The sequence below is a fragment of the Zophobas morio genome, unplaced genomic scaffold (assembly GCF_036711695.1).
Source record: "Zophobas morio isolate AGI-343-1 ecotype UQ-CSIRO unplaced genomic scaffold, CSIRO_AGI_Zmor_V1 ptg000018l, whole genome shotgun sequence".
Lineage (NCBI taxonomy): Eukaryota > Metazoa > Arthropoda > Insecta > Coleoptera > Tenebrionidae > Zophobas > Zophobas morio.
The window spans coordinates 2,962,130-2,982,879 of record NW_026972123.1 but is presented as its reverse complement, the minus strand read 5'-3'; the positions used below and the strand labels follow the sequence as shown (position 1 = coordinate 2,982,879).

Genomic DNA, 20,750 nt, shown 5'->3' with positions numbered 1-20,750 from the left:
TAAAATCGAAAAATTGAAGAAGCAAAATCCTGAGAAATTGAAAAATTGAAACATCAAAAACTTGAAAAATCGAAAAATTGAAGAATTGAAGAAGCGAAAAATCGAAACTTTGGGAAGAAATGGGAAAAAAAAGATTACTTCAGAAATCGGAAAACTGAAAATTTAGAAACGTCAAAATTTGAAAAATTAAAAAATTGAAAATTCGAAATATTTAGAAATCTTAATATTGAGAATTTGTGTTATTGAAACATCGGAAAATTGAAAAATCGAAAAATGGAGAACCCGAAAATTTGAAGAATGGAAAAATTGAAAATGCCCAAAATTGAAGTACTGAAAAATTGAAACGTCTAAAGTAGAAAAATCGACAAATCTAAAAGCCGAATAATCTCAATAATAGTTATTTTTGTTACAAGTACCTAAAACATAGTTTTTTGGGACGAATTTTGCTGTTTCCGGACGAGCCGAAGGCGAGTCCGGAATAGCAAATGAGTCCCAAAAAACGTTTTAGGTACGTGTTACAAACAATATTTTTTTGTTCAAGCTCCCAAAACACCTCAAAAACCATTTATAAAAACGACTAATTTTGACAAACGAAGCAAATATTTATTGAAAAGTGGACTAGTGGGCTGCCACCATAGTAACTACAGTGTTTTGTAAACACGAAAAAACCTGACATTTTTTTTGCACAAAATGCAGAATCCCGCACATATTACGGAAAAAGCAAAGGAAATCGTACTAGATTTACTTCCAGCGAAGTCTCGGCAAATGTACGAAAAGGAATATCAAATATTCCTACGATGGAAAGAAGAAAAAAAAATTGTAGTAGTAGATGAAGATGTAATGTTAAATTATGTTCATGAAAAGGTAAGTGCCGCCTTTATGTTCAATATTTATAAGCCTTACACATGATTATCGTGATAATTTCCGTATTTTGTTACAGTCACAAGAAGTAAAACCATCCACTCTGTGGTCAAAATATTCAATGATTAAAGCTGTTTTGTCTGTCAAAGAAAATATTGAAATAAACAAGTTTTCCAGAGTCATTGCGTTTTTAAAGAGAAATTCAGTAGGATACGAGCCCACGAAGTCAAAAGTTTTGACACGTCAAGAAATTGACACATTTTTGACAAATGGTGTGTGTGGTGCATGTAGGCGTGAGGAGCTACATTCACTAAAAATTCAAGATATTGTCCAAAAAGACGAAGAATGTCTAATTATAACAATTCCTGATACTAAGAGCAACATTAAGAGAGTCTTTCCACTGATAGCTAAAGGCAAAGCTGTCAATGGCCTGGAATTATACCAGAAGTTTTTACGATTACAGCCCGAGACAGTTTAACACGATTATTTTTTCATTTGTTTTCGTAATGGAAAATGCACTGTCCAACGTGTAGGAATTCATTCTTTTGCGAAAATGCCCTCGGTTGTTGCTGAATTTTTTAACCTGCCCAATTCCAAGGAATATACAGGGCAATGCTTCTGACGAAGTTCTGCATCTCTGGCGGCTGATAGTGTAGTATTAATTTATTATTTGCCTTACAGGCTTAATAATATTCCCAGTAGGGGTACAAATTAACTTAATCTACCTCATATAAATCCATAATAATAAAATAAATAAAATAAAATAAAAATTCGAGTGTTATATAATAAATATTCTATTCTTTCTGCTTGCCCACCCCTTGCCATAGTTCCCTTATCTTCTTTCATCCAGTCCAGTCCTCTTCCATCCTCGTTTAGCACTTCTTCCCTACTTTCCTCCGATTCTCTCAATCCTTCACATCCTTCCAGCATATGCTCTATTGTTTCTCCCTCTCTCCAACATATCCTACACCTTCTGTCAGTTTCATCCATCCAAAAAGTATTCTCTTTCTCTTCATTTCCACACCTAAATCTCGCCATCATTCTTTTCTCCTTTATACTTTCTCTGTGTGTGTACTTTGGTACTTCATCCTTTACTATTTTTCTATAGTCTGCATTATATCTAGACTCCGATATTCTCGATCTACGTTCTTGCTTATCTATATCCTTATCTCTTACACTCAGCTCTTCTTTCATACTCTTTCCCATTTCTCTCATTCTCTCTATTTCTTCACATGCATATCCCTTTCCTTCATAATACTTGTCCCTTTCGTTCCAAACATGTTTTCCCCCTTCCTTTCTTATTTCTTTCCAACATTCTTGCAATATCTTGCAATCACCTCTCTCACTGAACTTCTCTTCAAATCCAACCGCCCTTTTACCCGCTTCCACTCTCATTTTCTCCCTTTTTGTTTCTTCTCTCACTATATACCCCGGCGTATACTTTTCCAATCCCAATGTCCATTTCAAGTATTTTTCTTGCACTCTCTCTATTTCTTCATATTCCCTCCATCCCCAAATCTCAGCTCCGTACATGAATACACTTTTGACCAAACTATCAAACATCATTATTCTTCTCTTATAATCATGTCCAAATTTTCTCTCTCCTATTCCCCATACTATTCCCACCACTTCGTTGGCTTTTTGGACCATTTCTTGAATATGCGCTCTATCTGAGTTATTGCTCTTTAATGTATATCCTAAGTACTGGAATTCTTTCACCTGTTCAATCTTCTTCCCTCTCCATGCCCACTCTTCCTCCTCCTTTCTTACTTTCTTCCCAAACACCACCATTTTTGTTTTTTCCACATTCACTTCCAATTCCTTTTTTTTACATACTTCTCCAAACTTTTAATCATTGCTTTCATTTCTTCTCTTTTCTTTGCCACAATCACCAAATCATCTGCGTACGCCAACGACCACACTTTCTCTTTGCCGACTACCACCCCTCCTGTCTGTGCTTTTCTGAACATTTCATCTATATCTCCTAGATAAGCTGCAAACAATGCGGGGCTGAGTGGGCATCCTTGTCTCACTCCTCTATTTGTATAAAAACTCTCACTCTCTATTCCATTCACTCTCACCGTATTTACTGTTTCTTCATATATTTCTTCCATTTTCGTTACCAAGTATGCATCTACTCCCTTTCTCCTCAAATACTTCCACATTTTCTCTCTATTCACGCTATCAAACGCTGTTTTGAAATCTATGAACAATGCGTACATTCGTCCACCTTCTTTCCTTATTTCTCTTCCCACTAAATGCCGCAGGATGTACACATTGTCTATAGTACATCTTCCTTTCCTAAACCCTGCCTGACCATCTGGTAACATACCCCTTGCTTCCATCTCCTTTCGTAACCTCTCATCGAGTATCATTGCATATATCTTGTACGCCGTATTGAGCAAGGTAATCCCTCGATAGTTCTTCACATCACTTTTTTTTCCCTTTTTAAATAATGGGATTATTATACCTTCTCTCCACTGCCGAGGAAACCCTTTTCCCTTCCAAACTCCATTTACCACTTCCCATATCTTTTCTTTCACTTCTTCTGTCCCGAACATCCACGCTTCGTTCTGGATTCCATCCTCTCCTGGTGCCTTTCCTCTTTTCAGTCTTCCAATCTGTCTTTCTATTTCATCTTTTGTTATTTCCGAACCTCTCCACATTTCTTCCATCGTTGTGATTCCTTTATTTATTTTGCAGCATTTTTCCTCACAACCTCCCAATAATTCCATAAAGTGTGTTTTCCATTCATGTATTTTGATTTTCCCGCTGATTTCAGTCTTCCTTCTCCGTTTCTTGTTTATATATCTCCATACTTGCTCTTCTGTTTTCAGGGACTTTATTGTCTTCTCTTCTTCTTCTCGTTTTTCTCTTTTTCTTTCTTCCCATTTTCTCCTATAATTCTCTCTTGCTTTTAGGTACTCTTCTTTCCTTCCCTTGTTATTCTTCCATTTTCTTAATTTTTTACTTGCTTTTCTCTTCAACTCACTACATTCTCCGTTCCATCCATTATCCCTCCCTTGCCATATGTACATCTTTCTTTTTTCCGTAGCTTTTACAATTAGGTTGCTCAGTTCCACCATCATAGCTTCTATATCTTCTTTTACTTCGAATTTCTTTTTTTCAAGTCTGCTTCTGTAACTTTGAATTCCCTCTTCATCCCATATTCTTTTTTCTATTTCTTTTCTTCCGTTTCTTCTCTCTTGTTTTTCGTACTCTTGCTCTTTTCCTTTGATTTTTGTTTCTAGCGGCATGTGGTCTGATTCTACCCCCTTTCCCCCACTTTGAAACTCTCTATTTCTTCCCACGCCTCTTCGTTGACAATCCCATAATCTATAATTGATTCTCCCCTCGCCCCTACGTACGTCCATTCTCCTTCTTCATCTCCTTCCTTGTTTCCATTCAAAATTTCCCATCCCATTTCTTCTATTATCTGCCACAATATTTTCCCTTCTTTGTTATTTGCTTTATCTTTTGATCCTCTTTTCTCTCCCTTTTCTTTATCTATTATTCTTGTCCCCTTATCGCCCAATCTTGCGTTAAAATCCCCTCCTATAAGTATTTTTTCATCTCCTTTTTCTTTTGTTTCCATTTCTATGTTTATCTTGGTTTCCTCCATTTTCTTACTATAAACGGTTATTATTTCCCATCGATTGTTATCCAGCTGTATTACTTTCTTCATTAGTCCTTTTTTATTATTACTTCCCTTTTCCAATTCTTGCATTTCTTTTCGAATTCCCATTACTATTCCCCCGCTTGCTCCCCCCTTTTTCTTTTCCTTTGTCGCCCCTTGACACTCCCACACATATTCTTGTGGTAGTGTCTCTTCCAATTTCTCCCAGTTTTCTCTTTGCACCCAAGTCTCTGCTAGCCCCACAACATCAAATTTTCCCACGTAGTCCCAGAACTCCTTTTCCTTTTTTCGCAACCGTTGGACATTCCAAAACAGTACCTTCACCCCTTTTTCTCCTAATTTTGTACCAGCTTCCCTTTTTCCGATTTCCCTATCTACATCCTTTATTCCTTTTCCTTTTCCTTTGCCTTGCTTGCTTCCCGTTTTCTTCGTTTTCTTCCTTCTCTTTTGGCTCTTTACTAAAAATTTTCTGCCTTCTACAGTTAACTTTTTATATCCCATTCTAACCATTTTTCCTTTATTTCTCTCTTTTGTTGCCTCTTCTTTTATCTTGTTTTGAATTTTTCTTTCCGTTTTCGTCAGATCATCATTTATGTAAATTGACGACCCTTTTAAGTTCTTCTTGCTTTTCATTACATTTATTTTTTCTTCTCTGTTTTCGAATTCCACTACATAAACTTTCTCTGCAATTTTGTACTCGCTTTTAACTTTACTCTCTACTTTGACTTTCTCTTCTAAAAATTTTGTCACTTTTCCAATTATCTGCTTCTGCTCTCCTGTTTCTATGTCCAATCCCATCATCACTACTTTATTTCTTCTCTTTTCCCTCTCCATTCGATCTAGTTGACTTTCTACTTCACCCACTCTCTTTCCCATTTCTTCCTTAGCTCTCTTCCATTCTTCATACTTATCTCTAATTTCTTGATTTTGCCCCTGTAGTTGATCTCTTGTTTGCTTTAATTCTTCTCTTATTGTTTTAAGCTCCTCTTTAAGCTGTGTATTCCATTCGTTCAATAATTGTTTGTTGCTATCTCTTATATCATCTCTAATTTGTGTCGCAAGTTCGCTGATCATCTTCTTGACCTCCTCCATCTCTATATCTTCTTGATTTTCCTTCTCTCTCGATTGCAGGGGTGATCTTACTGTTATTTTGCTTCTTTGGAAGACCTGCTCGTTCTCTTTCGGCGACTCTACTTCTCTATCCCTTTTCTTTCTTTCTGTCCCTTTACTACTCATTACCTCTTTGTCTTTGACTTCCTTCACGGCGGAAGGATATAACCCAGATCGTCTCTTCGGAGGTTATTCTCCTATCCGTGTTTACGTTTATCCGATATCTGGCGGCTGATAGTGATGTTGATTTAATCTCCCTGAAACGGCTAGGAGGATGGAAGTAATTTTTTTGCAATATAATTATTGTTTTCTTCTAAATAGTAACAAGCTTTAGGTCGTCTTCCGTCGCAGAAACATATATACAGGGTGTTATTGAAAGGTACGTACAACAAAATGGACAGTTCTTCGCGAAGTCTAAGAAGTCGGAAAAACTTACTTTGTCTTATCAAAATTTTAAGGGGAAAATTAACCCTTATCCAATCTTTTTAGACGCTACTGAAGGATAAATAGGTAAAATTAATTTATTTTAGTAAATCCTAGCAACTGTAACAATAAAACTTTTGTCAATACTAAATGTTGCTATAGAAAGGAAAGATGATCTTTTTATCAGAGGCGTACAACGAATTTGGACATAAATTTTAATAATTTTTATCTCTAAAAGGAGAACACTTTTACCTGAACTTTTTTTAACTTTTAGCACCCATACTTCGAGACCAATTGCCGATTTTATTTTGTACGTACCTTTCAATAACAGGCTGTAGAAGAATCTGTTGAAAGGAAGAAGAAGATATGCAGACAGTTATTGGGAGAAAAGCAAAACGAACCATGGACTAACACACTATTAGTTACTACTAAAACTACTTCCACGACATCAAGAGACATCAGCCTGATACCTTCAAGCTCCTCAGGTATTTCGTTTGGACACAACAGTTTTCAAGGAGCTCAAAACTGTTCATTCCATTTTCATTTTGAGAAACAAATATTGTATTGTTGTATCTACTCCTTTAGAATAAATGTGGTTATTTAATTATTGCTTTTATACTAGTACGAAAAAGACATTTTACGGACACTTTTGAATCCCTAAAATAACCATTTTTGTGAGCGTGTACAAAAAAGATATTTTGAAATCTCCCACCAACGCAAATTTTTGTTTAAAATGTGTTGCAGTTGGCTTCTAACTTATAGTTGTAGCTAGAGTGGAATAAAATTAGGCGCAAAAGAAAAGATGTTTAGTGTTGGCGCCTTAGCTGACGAAAATTTTGAATGTCAGTTATTATCAAGGGCGAAGCATCCTTGAAATACAATAAATTGATAATAAGTGATGAAGTGTACAGAGTAGAAGAAACAGAACTAGACAAGCGAAGATCAAATGAAAAAGACGAAAAGATAGAGTTCAACCTAAAAACAACGATAAATAATCGATTGATCACCAGAAAAATGAAAATAGCTAAAATTTGGAAACCAAAAAACAACAAAAAAAGATAAAGACAGAGATAAGGTGGCGAAATAAGCGGCGAAAATGTACACGAGCAAGGAGAACGGAAAGAGAAACTGGTAGGGGAATAAGTGGAATAAATGGAAATAAATGAAGTGGTGAACGATGCGAAAATTAATTGGTTCGCAATAAACCAGTGCTCAGCCAGACAAGTAATCTTAAATTTTTTGTTCCCAATTTCTTGTTAGTTTTAAACCTGTAGTCTGTAGTACTTATTATTGTATCGTACAAGGAAACATGTGTATCTGTTATGTATTCAGGTAAATGTTTTAACAGCAAGAAAACAACTCATCTATGTGCCTTTATTAAAAAACTGCAAAATTACAATCATGCCACAACACAAAAATTCTTCAGTTTCTAATTTGTGTCGTTTCATTAAATGTCGGCGGAATAGCACGTTCTCTAACAATTTTATTGAGTAAAAAGTCATATATTTTCGTAGTACTTGACACCTGTAGAGGTGTTAGTCCGTTTGCGTCCACCACGTATATATTTGCACCACGTTCGACCAAAAGTTTCACACCCTCGTAGAACCCATCTTCACAGGCTAGATGCAAGGGTGTCTTGCCCAACGTCCCAAAAACATCCAACAATGCTCCACTATCAATAAGCAGAGTTAATATTGGCAGATTCCGGGAGAGGTTATTTAGCGGTGTGTTGTTAAAGCAGTCTGTAGCGTTCACTTGGGCACCAAACTCTATCAACCGTTTCACCCCTTCGTAGTGACTTACGCTTGCGCAGAAGTGTAGTGGAGTCTTGCCTTCATCGTCTCTACTATCCACAAAAACCCCTTTCTGTATCAAAAATGTTATTATGTCAACGCCGCTTCCCATACAAGCAGCATGAAGAGAGGTTTGCCCAGTGAAATTAACATCGTGTACGGAAGCTCCCCTTGCCTCCAAAAGACGTACGATTTCGAGCTGGTTTTGCATACAGGCTAGGTGCAAAGGTGTCCACCCTTCACCGTCTTTGGCATTCACATCGACGTCCATCTCCAGCAAAAGTCGGACAATCGCACAAAGTCCCTGTCGACAAGCCAAATGCAAGGCTGTATTGCCTGAAATATCAGTCGTTTTGGGATCGACGGTTCCACATTCTAGCAAGATCGTAGCACACTCCAGTCGTTTTCTCCGACACGCCAAATGCAGAGGCGTCTCCCCGTTCAAGTCTCTGCCATTAACCTCAGCCCCAGCTTTTATTATTAGCGCCCTAGCAATCCTCCCGGACCCCTTCTCACACGCTATGTGGAGCGCAGTCCTCCGGGAATAATCCTCCACGTTGACCAAGGGATTCATCGTCAGCATTGTATTCACCACCTTTGACATTTTGTTTTCGCAGGCTTTGTGCAGAGGTGTCTGCCCATTTTCAATTCTGATGTTTAGAGAAGCCCCATGCAGAGTGAGAACCTGGACGGTATAGTAGTTGCCCTTTTGACAGGCGTAATAAAGTGGTGAGTGGCCGTCCAAGGTCATGGCGTTTACTTGGGCGCCCTTCGTGATCAAGAATTTGACGACCTGGGGGTAGTCCTTCATGCAAAGCACATGCAAGGGAGTGTTGCAATGTGCGTCGAGGGCGTTGGGGTCGGCGCCTCTTTGGAGAAGTAACTCTATGACGTCCATGTTGCCTCTTATGCAAGCTGCGTGGAGTGGGGTTAGTCTTAATCTGCTTCTGACGTGGATGTTCTCACCTTCATCGAGGAGGAATCTGACCTTGACGCAGTCGTTTGTGAGACAAGCTGTATGGAGTTCCCTCCATTTGCCTGAAAATTGAATCGAAGTGGTAATGAGAATGTTTATGAGTAATTGGGTGGTTTATGAGACGTTTAATTTGTGCACAATGTGGACAGTACTGGACAGTACAGCAGTTACAAGTCCACAGAATTGACTATGGACATTTTCTGTACAAATCGACCAAGTTTAAAGTTTATTCATTTGAGACAATGGAGAAAGTTAAGTCAAGTCGGGTCAGGTCAGGTCAGTACAGGTTACATCAAGTCAGGTCAGATTATGTCAAGTTGGGTCAAGTTTTAATTAACTAGAGATATTTTTATGCAAACAATATATTTCTTTTATAAAAAATAGGAGTATGAGATTTGAAAATTTGCTAACAATTTAAGAAAACTTTCATGAATCGACTGCTTTAAACGAAAATGCCGTTTTGGAGTTACGTTCCGTTAAATTTGAAATATTTCATCAGCTGTATCCGTGACGGTGGTAGCCGTAGTTGTTGTATGAAGTTCCAGCAGAATTTTTCACACTTTTCAAAATAACTTCATTTTCACCAGTTGAGTTATTTGAAGTGGAAGTAGAAGGTTGAGGTGTAAAAAAACTTGTGACTTTTCGTCATTTTGCTAGTTCCTGTTCACGTTGAAGCTTAAGTTTCCTCTTTTGGCTTCCACTGAGATATTTGCGCTCAGACAGTTTATTTAATCAGATACCTAATGAATAAGTTGTATTATTAATATTTAATTAAACGTTATTTGACAATATCAGTCTTATCTTGACAAATACTAGCCCCGCCCACCCACCCTTATTTTCTTAGAAGAGTAGGCCATCTGCCAAAATCAGTCTTATCTTGGCAAGTTTGAGACTGATTTTTGCAAATGACCTACTCTCTAAGAAAATAAGGGTGGGTGGGCGGGGCTAGTATTTGTCAAGATAAGACTGATTTTGGCAGATGACCCACTTTTCTAAGAAAATAATGGGTGGGTGGGCGGGGCTAATACTTGTCAAGATGAGACTGATTTTGGCAGATAACTTAATCTTCTAAGAAAATAAAGGCTGTGTGGATGGGGCTAGTACTTGCTAAAAATTAAAAAATTAAAAATGAAAAAATGGCAAATTGAAAAATCGGATAAATGAGAAATTGGAAAATTGTACAACTGTATAATCGGAAAATCAAAAACCGAAATACCAAAAAATTGAAAAAAAAATCTTATAAAATCGAATTCGAAATTTCAGTTTTCATTTTTTTTATTTTTTAGATATTTCAACTTTTGAATATTTCATTTGACAATAATTTGGTTGATAATTGTGCAGTTTTTATTTGCAATCTTTTAATTTTTCAAGTTTTAACTTTACAATTTTAGAATTTTTTGATTTTTAATTTTTCAAGTTTCCAAGTAAAAATTTTTCCTTTTCACGATTTGTCATTTTTCGATTTCTTAACTAAAAGAACAAATTCATTCGAACCGAAATTTTGAAAAGCCGAAAAATCCAAAAATTGAAAATTAGAAACAAAATTTTCAAAAGTTTTAATGTTACGATAAACATGGCAAATCTCTTCCAAAAACCCGGTGACAAAAAATCGAAAATTTAAAAAAATAGCATCTATCCAGTTGCTCAGATCAATCAAAAATCGAAAGACGGATCAAAAAATGGGAAATTTAAAAGGCGAAAAATTCGAAAGTTGAAAAAACGAAAAACTGAAAAATCTAGCATACGCTACGATAAGACTGATTTTGGCAAATGATCTTCTCTCTAAGAAAACAAACGGCGGGTGGGTGCTAACAGCACTTGCCAAAATCAGTCTTATGTTGGCAAGTGTGACACTGATTTTTGCAAATGATATATCCTCTAGGAAAATAAGGGTGGGTGGGCGGGGTTAGTATTTGTCAAGATAAGGCTGATTTTGGCAGATGACCCACTGTTCTAAAAAAATAAAGGGTGGGTGGGCGGGGCTAGTACTTGTCAAGATAAGGCTGATTTTGACAGATGACCCACTCTTCTAAGAAAATAAAGTAAAAAATCTAAATCTTATAAAACCAAATTCGAAATTCCAGTTTTCATTTTTTTTTAGTTTTTAGATTTTTCAACTTTTGAATATTTCATTTGATAATTTGTTTCAGTTTTGCAGTTTTTAATTCCAATCTTTTGATCTTTCGAGTTTTAAGTTTACAATTTTGGAATTTTTTGATTTTTAATTTTTCAAGTTATCAAGTTAAAATTTTTCCTTTTCACGATTTGTCGTTTTTCGATTTTTTAATTAAAAGAACAAATTTATTCGAACCGAAATTTTGAAAAGCCGAAAAATCCAAAAACTCAAAATTAGAAACAAAATTTTAAAATGTTTTAAAGTTACGGTACACATGGCAAATCACTGATCAAAATTACTTTTTACTCCCTTCCAAAGATCCGGTGACGAAAAATCAAAAATCGAAAATTAAAAAAAATAAACATATTTTTTCGATATTTTTAAAAATCAAATGATTGAGAAGAGTAGGGCATTTGCCAAAGTGAGTCTTATTTTGGCAAATACTAGCCTGGCCTATGCCCCTTGTATTTTCTCAGAGGATAGGTTATTTGGCAAGTACTAGCAAATTTCGACCCATTTTCGACGATTTTCGAAATTTAACTAAATGCTTTTTCTTGTAAATTTCGGGGCGCAGAAGTCACTGAATTTGTATTTTGCCTCTTTTTTATTACTTTAAACATAGTTAAAGTTTCTTCTTATGAAAACAAAACTACGTATGTTAAGAAAAACAGAGGCAAAATATAAGCCCCGCCCGCCCACCCTGTCTCAATTGTTACTAATTTTTCTGTTCGTCGTGAACCGGGAGGCGGAGTTTAATTGCCAAACTGATTTCTCTCAAGGAATTAGCGTGTAAAACAAGTTCTTAAGTAATTGTATTGTTCAAACAAAACTGTATATATTAAGTGAAAAAGAAAGCTAAAGATTAAGCCCCACCTATACCGTCCCCGATCTCAATTGTGATCAATTTTTCATTGATAAGGGGCAGGGCAAAATCCCAAAACCCACATAAGAATGCGAGCGCAGCGAGCACGTTCAGGTGTTATTAAAAATTACTGGTTAGCGTCCCTGAGAAGCTAAATTATTAATAAAAAAAATTGTTATTTTCTAGATTTTTTTTTCCTAGCATATATAGTTTCCTTTCAACATGTTATTTAGAAACATGTTTCACATAGTAGTTTATTGTAGAGAAATAGGCATTTTGCAGTAAACTCCGCCCTTCGACTCACAACGAATAAAAACGTTACCATAATTGAGATGAGGGCGGGTAGGCGGGGTTTGTATTTTCCCTTTTTTACTACATATTTTAAGTTTCTTCTTATGAAAACAAGACTACGTGTATTATTATTTAATCATGTTTTCATCAGCTGTATCCGTGACGGTGTTAGCCGTAGTTGTTGTATGAAGTTCCAGCAGAATTTTTCACACTTTTCAAAATAACTTCATTTTCACCAGTTGAGTTATTTGAAGTGGAAGTAGAAGGTTGAGGTGTAAAAAAACTTGTGACTTTTCGTCATTTTGCTAATATGAATGAAAATAAAATATAAGAAAACTTTCATGAATCGACTGCTTTAAACGAAAATGCCGATTATTGTGCCGTTTTGGAGTTACGTTCCGTTAAATTTGAAATAAAGTTGTTTGTTTAATATAAGAATGACACCTTCCTGCATATTCGTTCCTTCAAAGTAAACGGATCAAGTATTCATAGTAATAAAACTGATAAGCAAATCACTGGAATAAATAGACATAAATGAAATGGTGAACAATGCGAAGTTGAACGTATTAACGATTCCAGAAACAAAAATCTATTTCAGGTGTAAGGTTTTGTTAAAAGTTAACCTTAGTTCTTGAGATTTATTCTTATTTAAATTTAATTGGTTCGCAATAGACCAATCTTCAGCCAGCCAAGTAATCTTAAATTTTTTGTTATCAATATCTTGCTTAGTTTTAAATTTTTAGCGCTTATTATAGTATTGCCCACATACAAGGAAACATGTCTATCTATTAGATATTCAGGCAAATCATTAATATGTAAAACTGGCCCCAAAATAGAACCTTGCGGAACCCTGTACCAGGCGATTTTAACACAACCATATAATTTGTCATTAATTTGTCTCAAACATACAGTGTTATATCGATAAAGCGGAAGATTACCTACTACCTGAAGATACACACCACCCCTCACTGCTTATTTCTTTGGAATATCATCAACCAAAAGTAAAGGTTATAAGTAACTCTAAATCTTCACAAAAACGCTGGAATTTTCGTAGAGCTGACTTTCCAGATTTATATCGTCATTTAGATGAGATAAGTGGGTCTTTCTTGGAGAACGTTAAAGATGTTAATACTGCTTGCTGCCTCTTTTATAACAAACTTAATAGCTTATTGGATCTTTATGTACTCAAATGTAAGCATTATTGTAATATTTTTTTTTCCACCATGGTTCAGTTGTAGTATTATTAGAAAAATCAAGCGGAAATGGAGACTATGGCGTAAATATAAATCCCACAAAAACCAACTAAATCTACAGCATTTTAAAACTATTCGTAACGAGCTTAAACATGACATCAAAATCGCGTATCAGTTGTATACTCAAAATATGGAAACCACTATTAAGACCGCTCCAAGAAAATTCTGGGCGCATATTAGTCGTCTGAAAATGCGTTCTGGTATACCTTCTGAAATGATTTATTTGGATAATATTTTGCGTAATCCCAAAGACATTGTAAATGCCTTTATGGAACACTTTCACTCCAGTTATTCGGATTTTAGTCCAAGTTCTATTGATGAGTTTTTTGATGAGTCCAGCAATAATTCCATTAATTTTATTTCGGTTACGGAATCCAACGTCTTTGAAACCTTGATGACTATCAAACCTAATATGACTAGTGGCCATGATAATATACCAGGTTTTTTATTACATGACTGTGCCTCACTGTTTTCTTATCCTTTATCAGTTATATTTAATATTATTTTGAAAACTGCATCGTTCCCAGACGTCTGGAAATTATCTGTGATCTCACCAATTTTTAAGAAAGGGGAGAGACATTTAATAGAGAATTACCGACCCATCTCAATGATTTGCAATTTTTCAAAGATTTTTGAGATGATTCTTCATAAATTTCTCTCATTTAATGTGCACAATTGGTTAACGGAATCCCAACATGGATTCATAAGTGGTCGTTCTACTGTAACGAATTTGAGTTGTTTCACCCAATTCGTAGCCAATAGTTTCGATGCTAAACACCAGGTGGACGTGATATATACTGATTTTTCCAGGGCGTTTGACAAACTCAACCACAGAATTCTACTGATAAAATTACGCAACTTTGGCTTCTCCGATTGTTTACTGAAATTAATGGCATCTTACCTAACTGGTAGATATCAATGCGTGAAGTACCTTCAACATCAATTTGAAAAAATTTTGGTCCCGTCCGGCGTCCCACAGGGCTATGTTCTAGGTCCGCTACTTTTCAATGTCTACATCAACGATGTTATTAAAAACATTAGTTCTCAAGTTTTAATTTACGCAGACGACCTAAAAATCTTTCGTGTCATTATTAATGTTGAAGACTGTCAAATTCTACATGATACCTATAAATTTTGGCAAATGTTTCATTTTGTCTCTAACAAATAAAAGTTGTAAGCTTAGTTTCAATTACACTATTAACTTGAATATCTTATCAAGAGTGGATTCCTTCAGAGATCTTGGAATAATGTTTGATTCTAAACTCACGTTTTCTCTACATATTAGTAATATAATTGCTGAAGCGTTTAAATCCCTTGGGTTTATCATCAGATCGTCCAGTTCTTTCAATAACATCACTACTTTTAACACGTTATATTGTGCTTTCGTAAGATCAAAACTTGAATACGCCAGTATTGTATGGGCTCCGTCAGCTCAATTTTACATTCAATCTATAGAAAAAATCCAGAGGCGTTTTCTCAAGTTTTTAGCATTCAAAATAGACGCTAATCATCCTCCTAGAGGCCCACCCTAATCTGACCTGTTGATCAGATTTGGATATAACGACTTAAAGGCTAGACGTATCAGAGCTTCTGTATATTTTCTTAAAAAACTAATACATTATGGCATCGATTGTCCACAGCTTTTGGAACAGGTTCACTGTTGGGTTCCCAGGCCATCATCGCGCCTTCAACAACTTTTCTATCTGCCGACGCCAAGGATTGACATTCAGAAATCCTCTCCTCTACATGAAATGGGCTCTAACTATAACTGCCATGAAAACATGTTAGATTTCTTTAAGTAAAAATTCCTGGCTGCTCTTTAATTATTAATCTCTAATTACGCGTTGACTTTAGATTTCACCTTGTATAGGGACAACAGTAATTTATAGCTGTTGATTGAGAGAGATCAATTTGATGATCCGCTAACCGTTGGTCTATAATTGGGTATTACATGTTGACCAACTTACACACATAATAATAATAATAATAATATAGGTAGTGGCGAAATCGGTCTGTAGTTATTTTTCTCATGAGCATCTCCTTTTTATAAACTGGTAATGCGGATGCAATTTTCGAACAATCAGGAAATGTTTTGTTATCAACACAAAAGTTTCTTTAACAGTTTTTAAAATTCCAGTGGAAAGGCCAAAAATAATTACACCACCATGAACATGTCGCACTCTAACAAAGCGGTCCACTATAATTGTCCAATTTGATAGTTGCTGCCTCCTCTTCCTTGAGCCAATTTTCACAAACACCTAATCCACTAAAATAAATTGCCAATCAAACTTGCATCTAGAATATTGACTTTATTTGGTAGACACTGAACATTTATAAAGGGTCATTTCAGGTCCCTTATTTCCTTTTTACCAGTCGATTGCTATATGGAATATCTCGTCTTGCCCTTGCTTCGCATGTACATAGCTTATGTACCAGACGAAGAAGATGAAAACAAAAGTAAGATGAGATTTGCAAAAGAAATATGATGTTATTTGTCTTTCAATAATGACTACCCCAAAATTAAAACTTCGTGATGCGGTTTGAAGGAAAGACAGTCGGTGAACAATTAGGAATATTTAAAAAGAGCAAAACAGCACCAAATTTTTGGATTTAGCGTCAACTCCTTGAAAGATCTCAATGACGAAGGATGGACGAAATTTTTGTGGTTGTCCTTTCGTGGTAGAAGACAGCGAAGCAACTCGCAAGGCTATAAGTCTATGCGAACGAAAAAAGTTTATCTTTTTTAATGCGAAATCGGTTGTGACTCATTTCGTCTTTCGTCCTTTTCGTAGTTTGAAGAAATGGAAGATTTTGTACAATAGGATATCGTCAACGTTTATTTGTTCTATTCAAGGTAAACGGGAGATTAGGTTGGAAGATTTAATCGTCAAGAGGGAGAAAATCGTCGGTATTTTGGACCTAGACAAACTTGAGAGCGACAAAACGAAGTTCTTCCACAACTTTGTAAAACACAGAGAAAAACTCCTTACATTCAAAGCTTCACTTTTGACGGGAAATTCAACAAGATTTGGTTTTTCTTTGATTTGATTTTAGCAAAAAAATCGCCAATTCACGTTGCTGAGTTACACATGAACCACCAACACCTTCAGTTTTTGAGATGGTTCAACTGGTGATTGAGTGAAGAGCACCTTTAAACTGTGATGATAACTGCGGAAGAATGCCTGTTCATCTACTTTTTTGCCAACGGTCACAACGTCATTGCGATCTTTGTAAAACTGACGTTAAAAAAACCAACAAAATGGTATAACAAACACATCAAAATGGAAGTCAAGAAAAAGAAGACGAAAAAAATACTTAAACTACAGTGAGTGTAAAAACTAAGGGAACCAGTTGAAATTTTGGTAAAAAAGACAAAAATCGAGAAAACGATTTGTTGCTATTAGATTACTTTCAATTCTTATCTCTTTTACAGAATTTTGCATCCAGTTACCGACGGTATTTGGTCCAACCGGACAATTTTTGAACCATTTCCCAAATTGTTACCGAGCAAGATTTGGTATTAAGAAAAGCCTGTCAGTTTTGGTATCTTCTGATAAATGCTAATATGACATATTCTGGAGCCAAATTGTGCTGTCTTGTCAAATATAGAATCGTATTCTAACCTTCCTGTCTCTTTTCCATAATTATTAACAGCAAGAAAAAATTCATCTATATGGGTTTATTAAAAAACTGCAAAATTACAATCATGCCACAACAAAAAAATTCTTCAGTTTCTAATTTGTGTCGTTTCATTAAATGTCGGCGGAGTAGCACGTTCTCTAATTTTAGTGCGTAAAAAGTCATATATTTTCCTAGTACTTGACACCTCTAGAGGTGTTCGTCCGTTTGCGTCCACCAAGTAGATATTTGCACCACGTTCGACCAAATGTTTCACACCCATGTAGAACCCATCTTCACAAGCTAGATGCAAGGGCGTCTTGCCCATCGTCCCAAAAACATCCAACACTGCTCCACTATCAATAAGCAGAATTAATATTGCCAGATTCCGGGATACATAGACGTTATGTAGCGGTGTGTTGTTATAGTGGTCTGCAGCGTTCACTTGGGCACCAAACTCTATCATCCGTTCCGTCGATCCGTAGAAGCCTACGCTTACGCAGAAGTGTAGTGGAGTCTTGCCTTCATCGTCTCTACTATCCACAAAAACCCCTTTCTGTATCAAAAATGTTATTATGTCAACGTCGCCCCCCATACAAGCAGCATGAAGAGAGGTTTTCCCAGTGAAATTAACATCGTATACGGAAGCTCCCCTTGCCTCCAAAAGAAATACGATTTCGCGCTGGTTTTTCATACACGCTAGATGCAAAGGTGTCCACCCTTCACCGTTTTTGGCATTCACATCGACGTCCGTCTCCAGCAAAAGTCGGACAATCGCATCAAGTCCATGTCGACAAACCAAATGCAAGGCTGTATTTCCTGAAATATCAGTCGTTTTGGGATCGGCGGTTCCACATTTTAGCAAGATCGTAGCACACCCCACTCGTCTATTCCGACACGCCAAATGCAGAGGCGTCTCCCCGTTCAAGTCTCTGCCATTAACCTCAGCCCCAGCTCTTATTATCAGCGCCTTAGCAATACTCTGGAACCCCTTCTCACACGCTATGTGGAGCGCAGTCTTCCGGGAAGAATCCTCCACGTTGACTAAGGGCTTCTTCCGCAGCATTGTATTCACCACCACTGCCATCCCGTCTTCGCAGGCTTTGTGCAGAGGTGTCTGCCCATTTTCAATTCTGATGTTTAGAGAAGCCCCATACAAAGTGAGAACGTGGACGGTTTTGTAGTTGCCCCTTTCACAGGCGTAAGAAAGAGGTGAGTGGCCGTCCAAGGTCATGGCGTTTACTTGGGCGCCCTTCGTGATCAAGAATTTGACGACGTGGGGGTAGTCCTTCATGCAAAGCACGTGCAAGGGAGTGTTGCAGCGTGCGTCGAGGGCGTTGGGGTCGGCGCCTCTTTCGAGAAGTATCGCTATAATGTCCATGTTCCCTCTTATGCAAGCTGCGTGGAGTGGGGTTAGTCTTAATCTGCTTCTGACGTGGATGTTCTCACCTTCATTGAGGAGGGATCTGACCTTGACCCTGTCATTTATGACACAGGCTGTATGGAGTGAACTCCATTTGCCTGAAAATGGAATCGAAGTGGTAATGAGAATGTTTATGAGTAATTGGGTGGTTTATGGGAAGACAGGTTATATCAGGTCAGGTCAAGTCATGTCAAGTTAGGTCAGGTCTTAATTAACTAGAAATATTTGTATGCATACAAAATACTTGTTTTATAAAAAATGGGAGCATGAGAGCTGAAAATTTGTTAACAATATAAGAAATCTTTCAGCAATCGACTGCTTTAAACGAAAATACGGATTCTTGTGCCGTTTTGCAGTTTGGAAAAAAAGTTATGTCTTTAACTTTAACACCTTCTTGTATATACGTTTCTCCGAAGTAAACGGATCAAGTATTCGGCCAAATCACAATCAGTGGTTGGAAATAATTCAACTACAAGTAATTCGTTACTGTAATTCAATTCCTTTTCAAGTAAAGAGTAATTATAACGATTTACTTTTTTGAGTGATTCAGTCACATTTACAATTACTTTTTGCAATTACTTTCAACCCAAAAATTTTGTTTCGTTTTTCTCTACGGATCGTTTACCTGATCTGTTGGAATTATTATACCTGACTCGTCCCCACAAAGAGAAGATTAACCCAGTATGGAGTTAAAATCTAAAACGAGTTTAGAACAGAGTTTGTTAAGAAACCAGGTGACCATAGCATACATAATAATAATAATAATAATGTTTATTCAGGCCAAAAAAAAAGTATTACATGATAATTAGACACCCATACAAAGGGCCTTACAGTAACGTTTTTAAAACTCATAAATTTGGACCCTGTAAAATTAAGTTCAAAACCTACATTATTAGCCAACGATAAAATACTATTCATTGGAGAATGGAGCGAATAGTTGCGACAATGAAAAGGAATATAAAACATTTCAGGTTTACGTGTATGAAACACATGGACTTAAAACCTATTCTACTTAACAATGTAGGGCAGCTAACCATATTATTCAACAGTTTAAATAAAAAACAGAGCTTTAAACACTTCCTTCGATTACTCAGACACGGAATATTAAGATAGTCAGCAACCATTTCAACACTAGCAAACTGTAAATTATATAACATACTTAATCTAAATTTTAAATATTTTAAAAAATGAATCTGAATAGCTTCTATGCGATTAATTAACGTAATATAAAAAGGAGACCAAATAATACAATTATACTCTGAGACAGATCTTACAAGCGAAAAATATAAAACAACTATAACATTAATGTCCTTAAAATCAACAGACCATCTTTTTATATAACCTATAAGTTTTCTAGCTTTAGCTATAAGTGAATCGTAATGACAATGAAACCTTAATTTCGAATCAAAATAAATACCTAAATCTTTAACTATACTTTCATCTTTTAGTAATTCATTATTTAACACATAAGAAACATTAATAGGGGAACTTTTCTTACTAAAACAAATGGCTACACATTTCGAAACATTCAGATTTAAGTCATTCATGAAGCACCATTTTTCAACTAGTTTAAGATCATGTTGTAAAATCTTCATGTTATCAGTTGTTTTAATAAAATGATAAATTTTTAAATCATCAGCATAAAGAAGACTTTTAGAAAGAAAATTCATTGTAATGTCATTGACGAAAATATTAAAAAGAAAAGGACCAAGAATGGATCCCTGCGGTACCCCAGATTTAACAGAATACGTGTAAGATTTTACACCCTTTAAACATACACCTTGACTACGATTCATGAGATAGCTATTAAACTAGGACAAAAGAGGGTCACGAATGCCATACAAATACAATTTATCTAAAAGCAATTGATGGTGAACTTTGTCAAAGGCTTTATGAAAGTCTGTGTACACACAATGTACATCATAACCATCTTCAAAAGCATCAGTTATATCACTAATAAATGTAATAAGATTAGTCTGAGTAGATCTGCCAGCATAAAAGCCATGTTGAGATTCAATGATAATATTCTTAAGGGAATGACGTAATTGTTGAGAAACAATAGTTTCAAATAATTTGGCAGGAACCGACAATATACTTACAGATCTATAATTATGAACAAAATGCTTAGAACCAGATTTAAAAATAGGCACCACATGAGCAAATTTCCAGATGTCAGGAAAAACTCCACTACTCATAGATACAGAGAAAATGCCACATAATGGTTCAGCATCTTAAAAAATAAAGGAGGGATACCATCAGGACCAGCTCCCTTATTCAAATTTAATTGTAATAGTTCACGCATTACCTGATCAACATTAAAATCAACAAAATTCAAATCAATCGCAGGATTATTCTTAAAATAGTCAGAATTATAAGTAGGGAGCAAC

The 20,750-nt window shown here is 36.0% G+C and overlaps 1 protein-coding gene across 1 annotated transcript; it reads right to left on the bottom strand.

Moving 5' to 3' along the window:
- Nucleotides 1-2,558: 2,558 nt before the first annotated feature.
- LOC135130779 (ankyrin-1-like) lies at nucleotides 2,559-13,749 on the bottom strand. The gene is made up of 6 exons (XM_064058200.1): nucleotides 13,692-13,749; nucleotides 7,549-8,862; nucleotides 7,429-7,505; nucleotides 5,219-5,788; nucleotides 3,082-3,305; nucleotides 2,559-2,565 (listed from the first exon to the last, which is right to left on the bottom strand). Exons 1-6 carry the CDS (start codon nucleotides 13,747-13,749, stop codon nucleotides 2,559-2,561), a joined length of 2,250 nt encoding a protein of 749 aa, XP_063914270.1.
- Between the last annotated feature and the right edge of the window lie 7,001 nt (nucleotides 13,750-20,750).

Coding starts and splice junctions, on each gene's coding strand:
- LOC135130779 (XM_064058200.1), bottom strand. CDS start 13,749: ATGGCCACTAGTCATATTAGGTTTGATAGTCATCAAGGTTTCAAAGAC. Junction 7,506..7,548: donor AACACCTCTACAGGTGTCAA/GTACTACGAAAA, acceptor TAAAATTGTTAG/AGAACGTGCTATTCCGCCGA. Junction 5,789..7,428: donor TTTTGTGTTGTGGCATGATT/GTAATTTTGCAG, acceptor TAACCTCCGAAG/AGACGATCTGGGTTATATCC.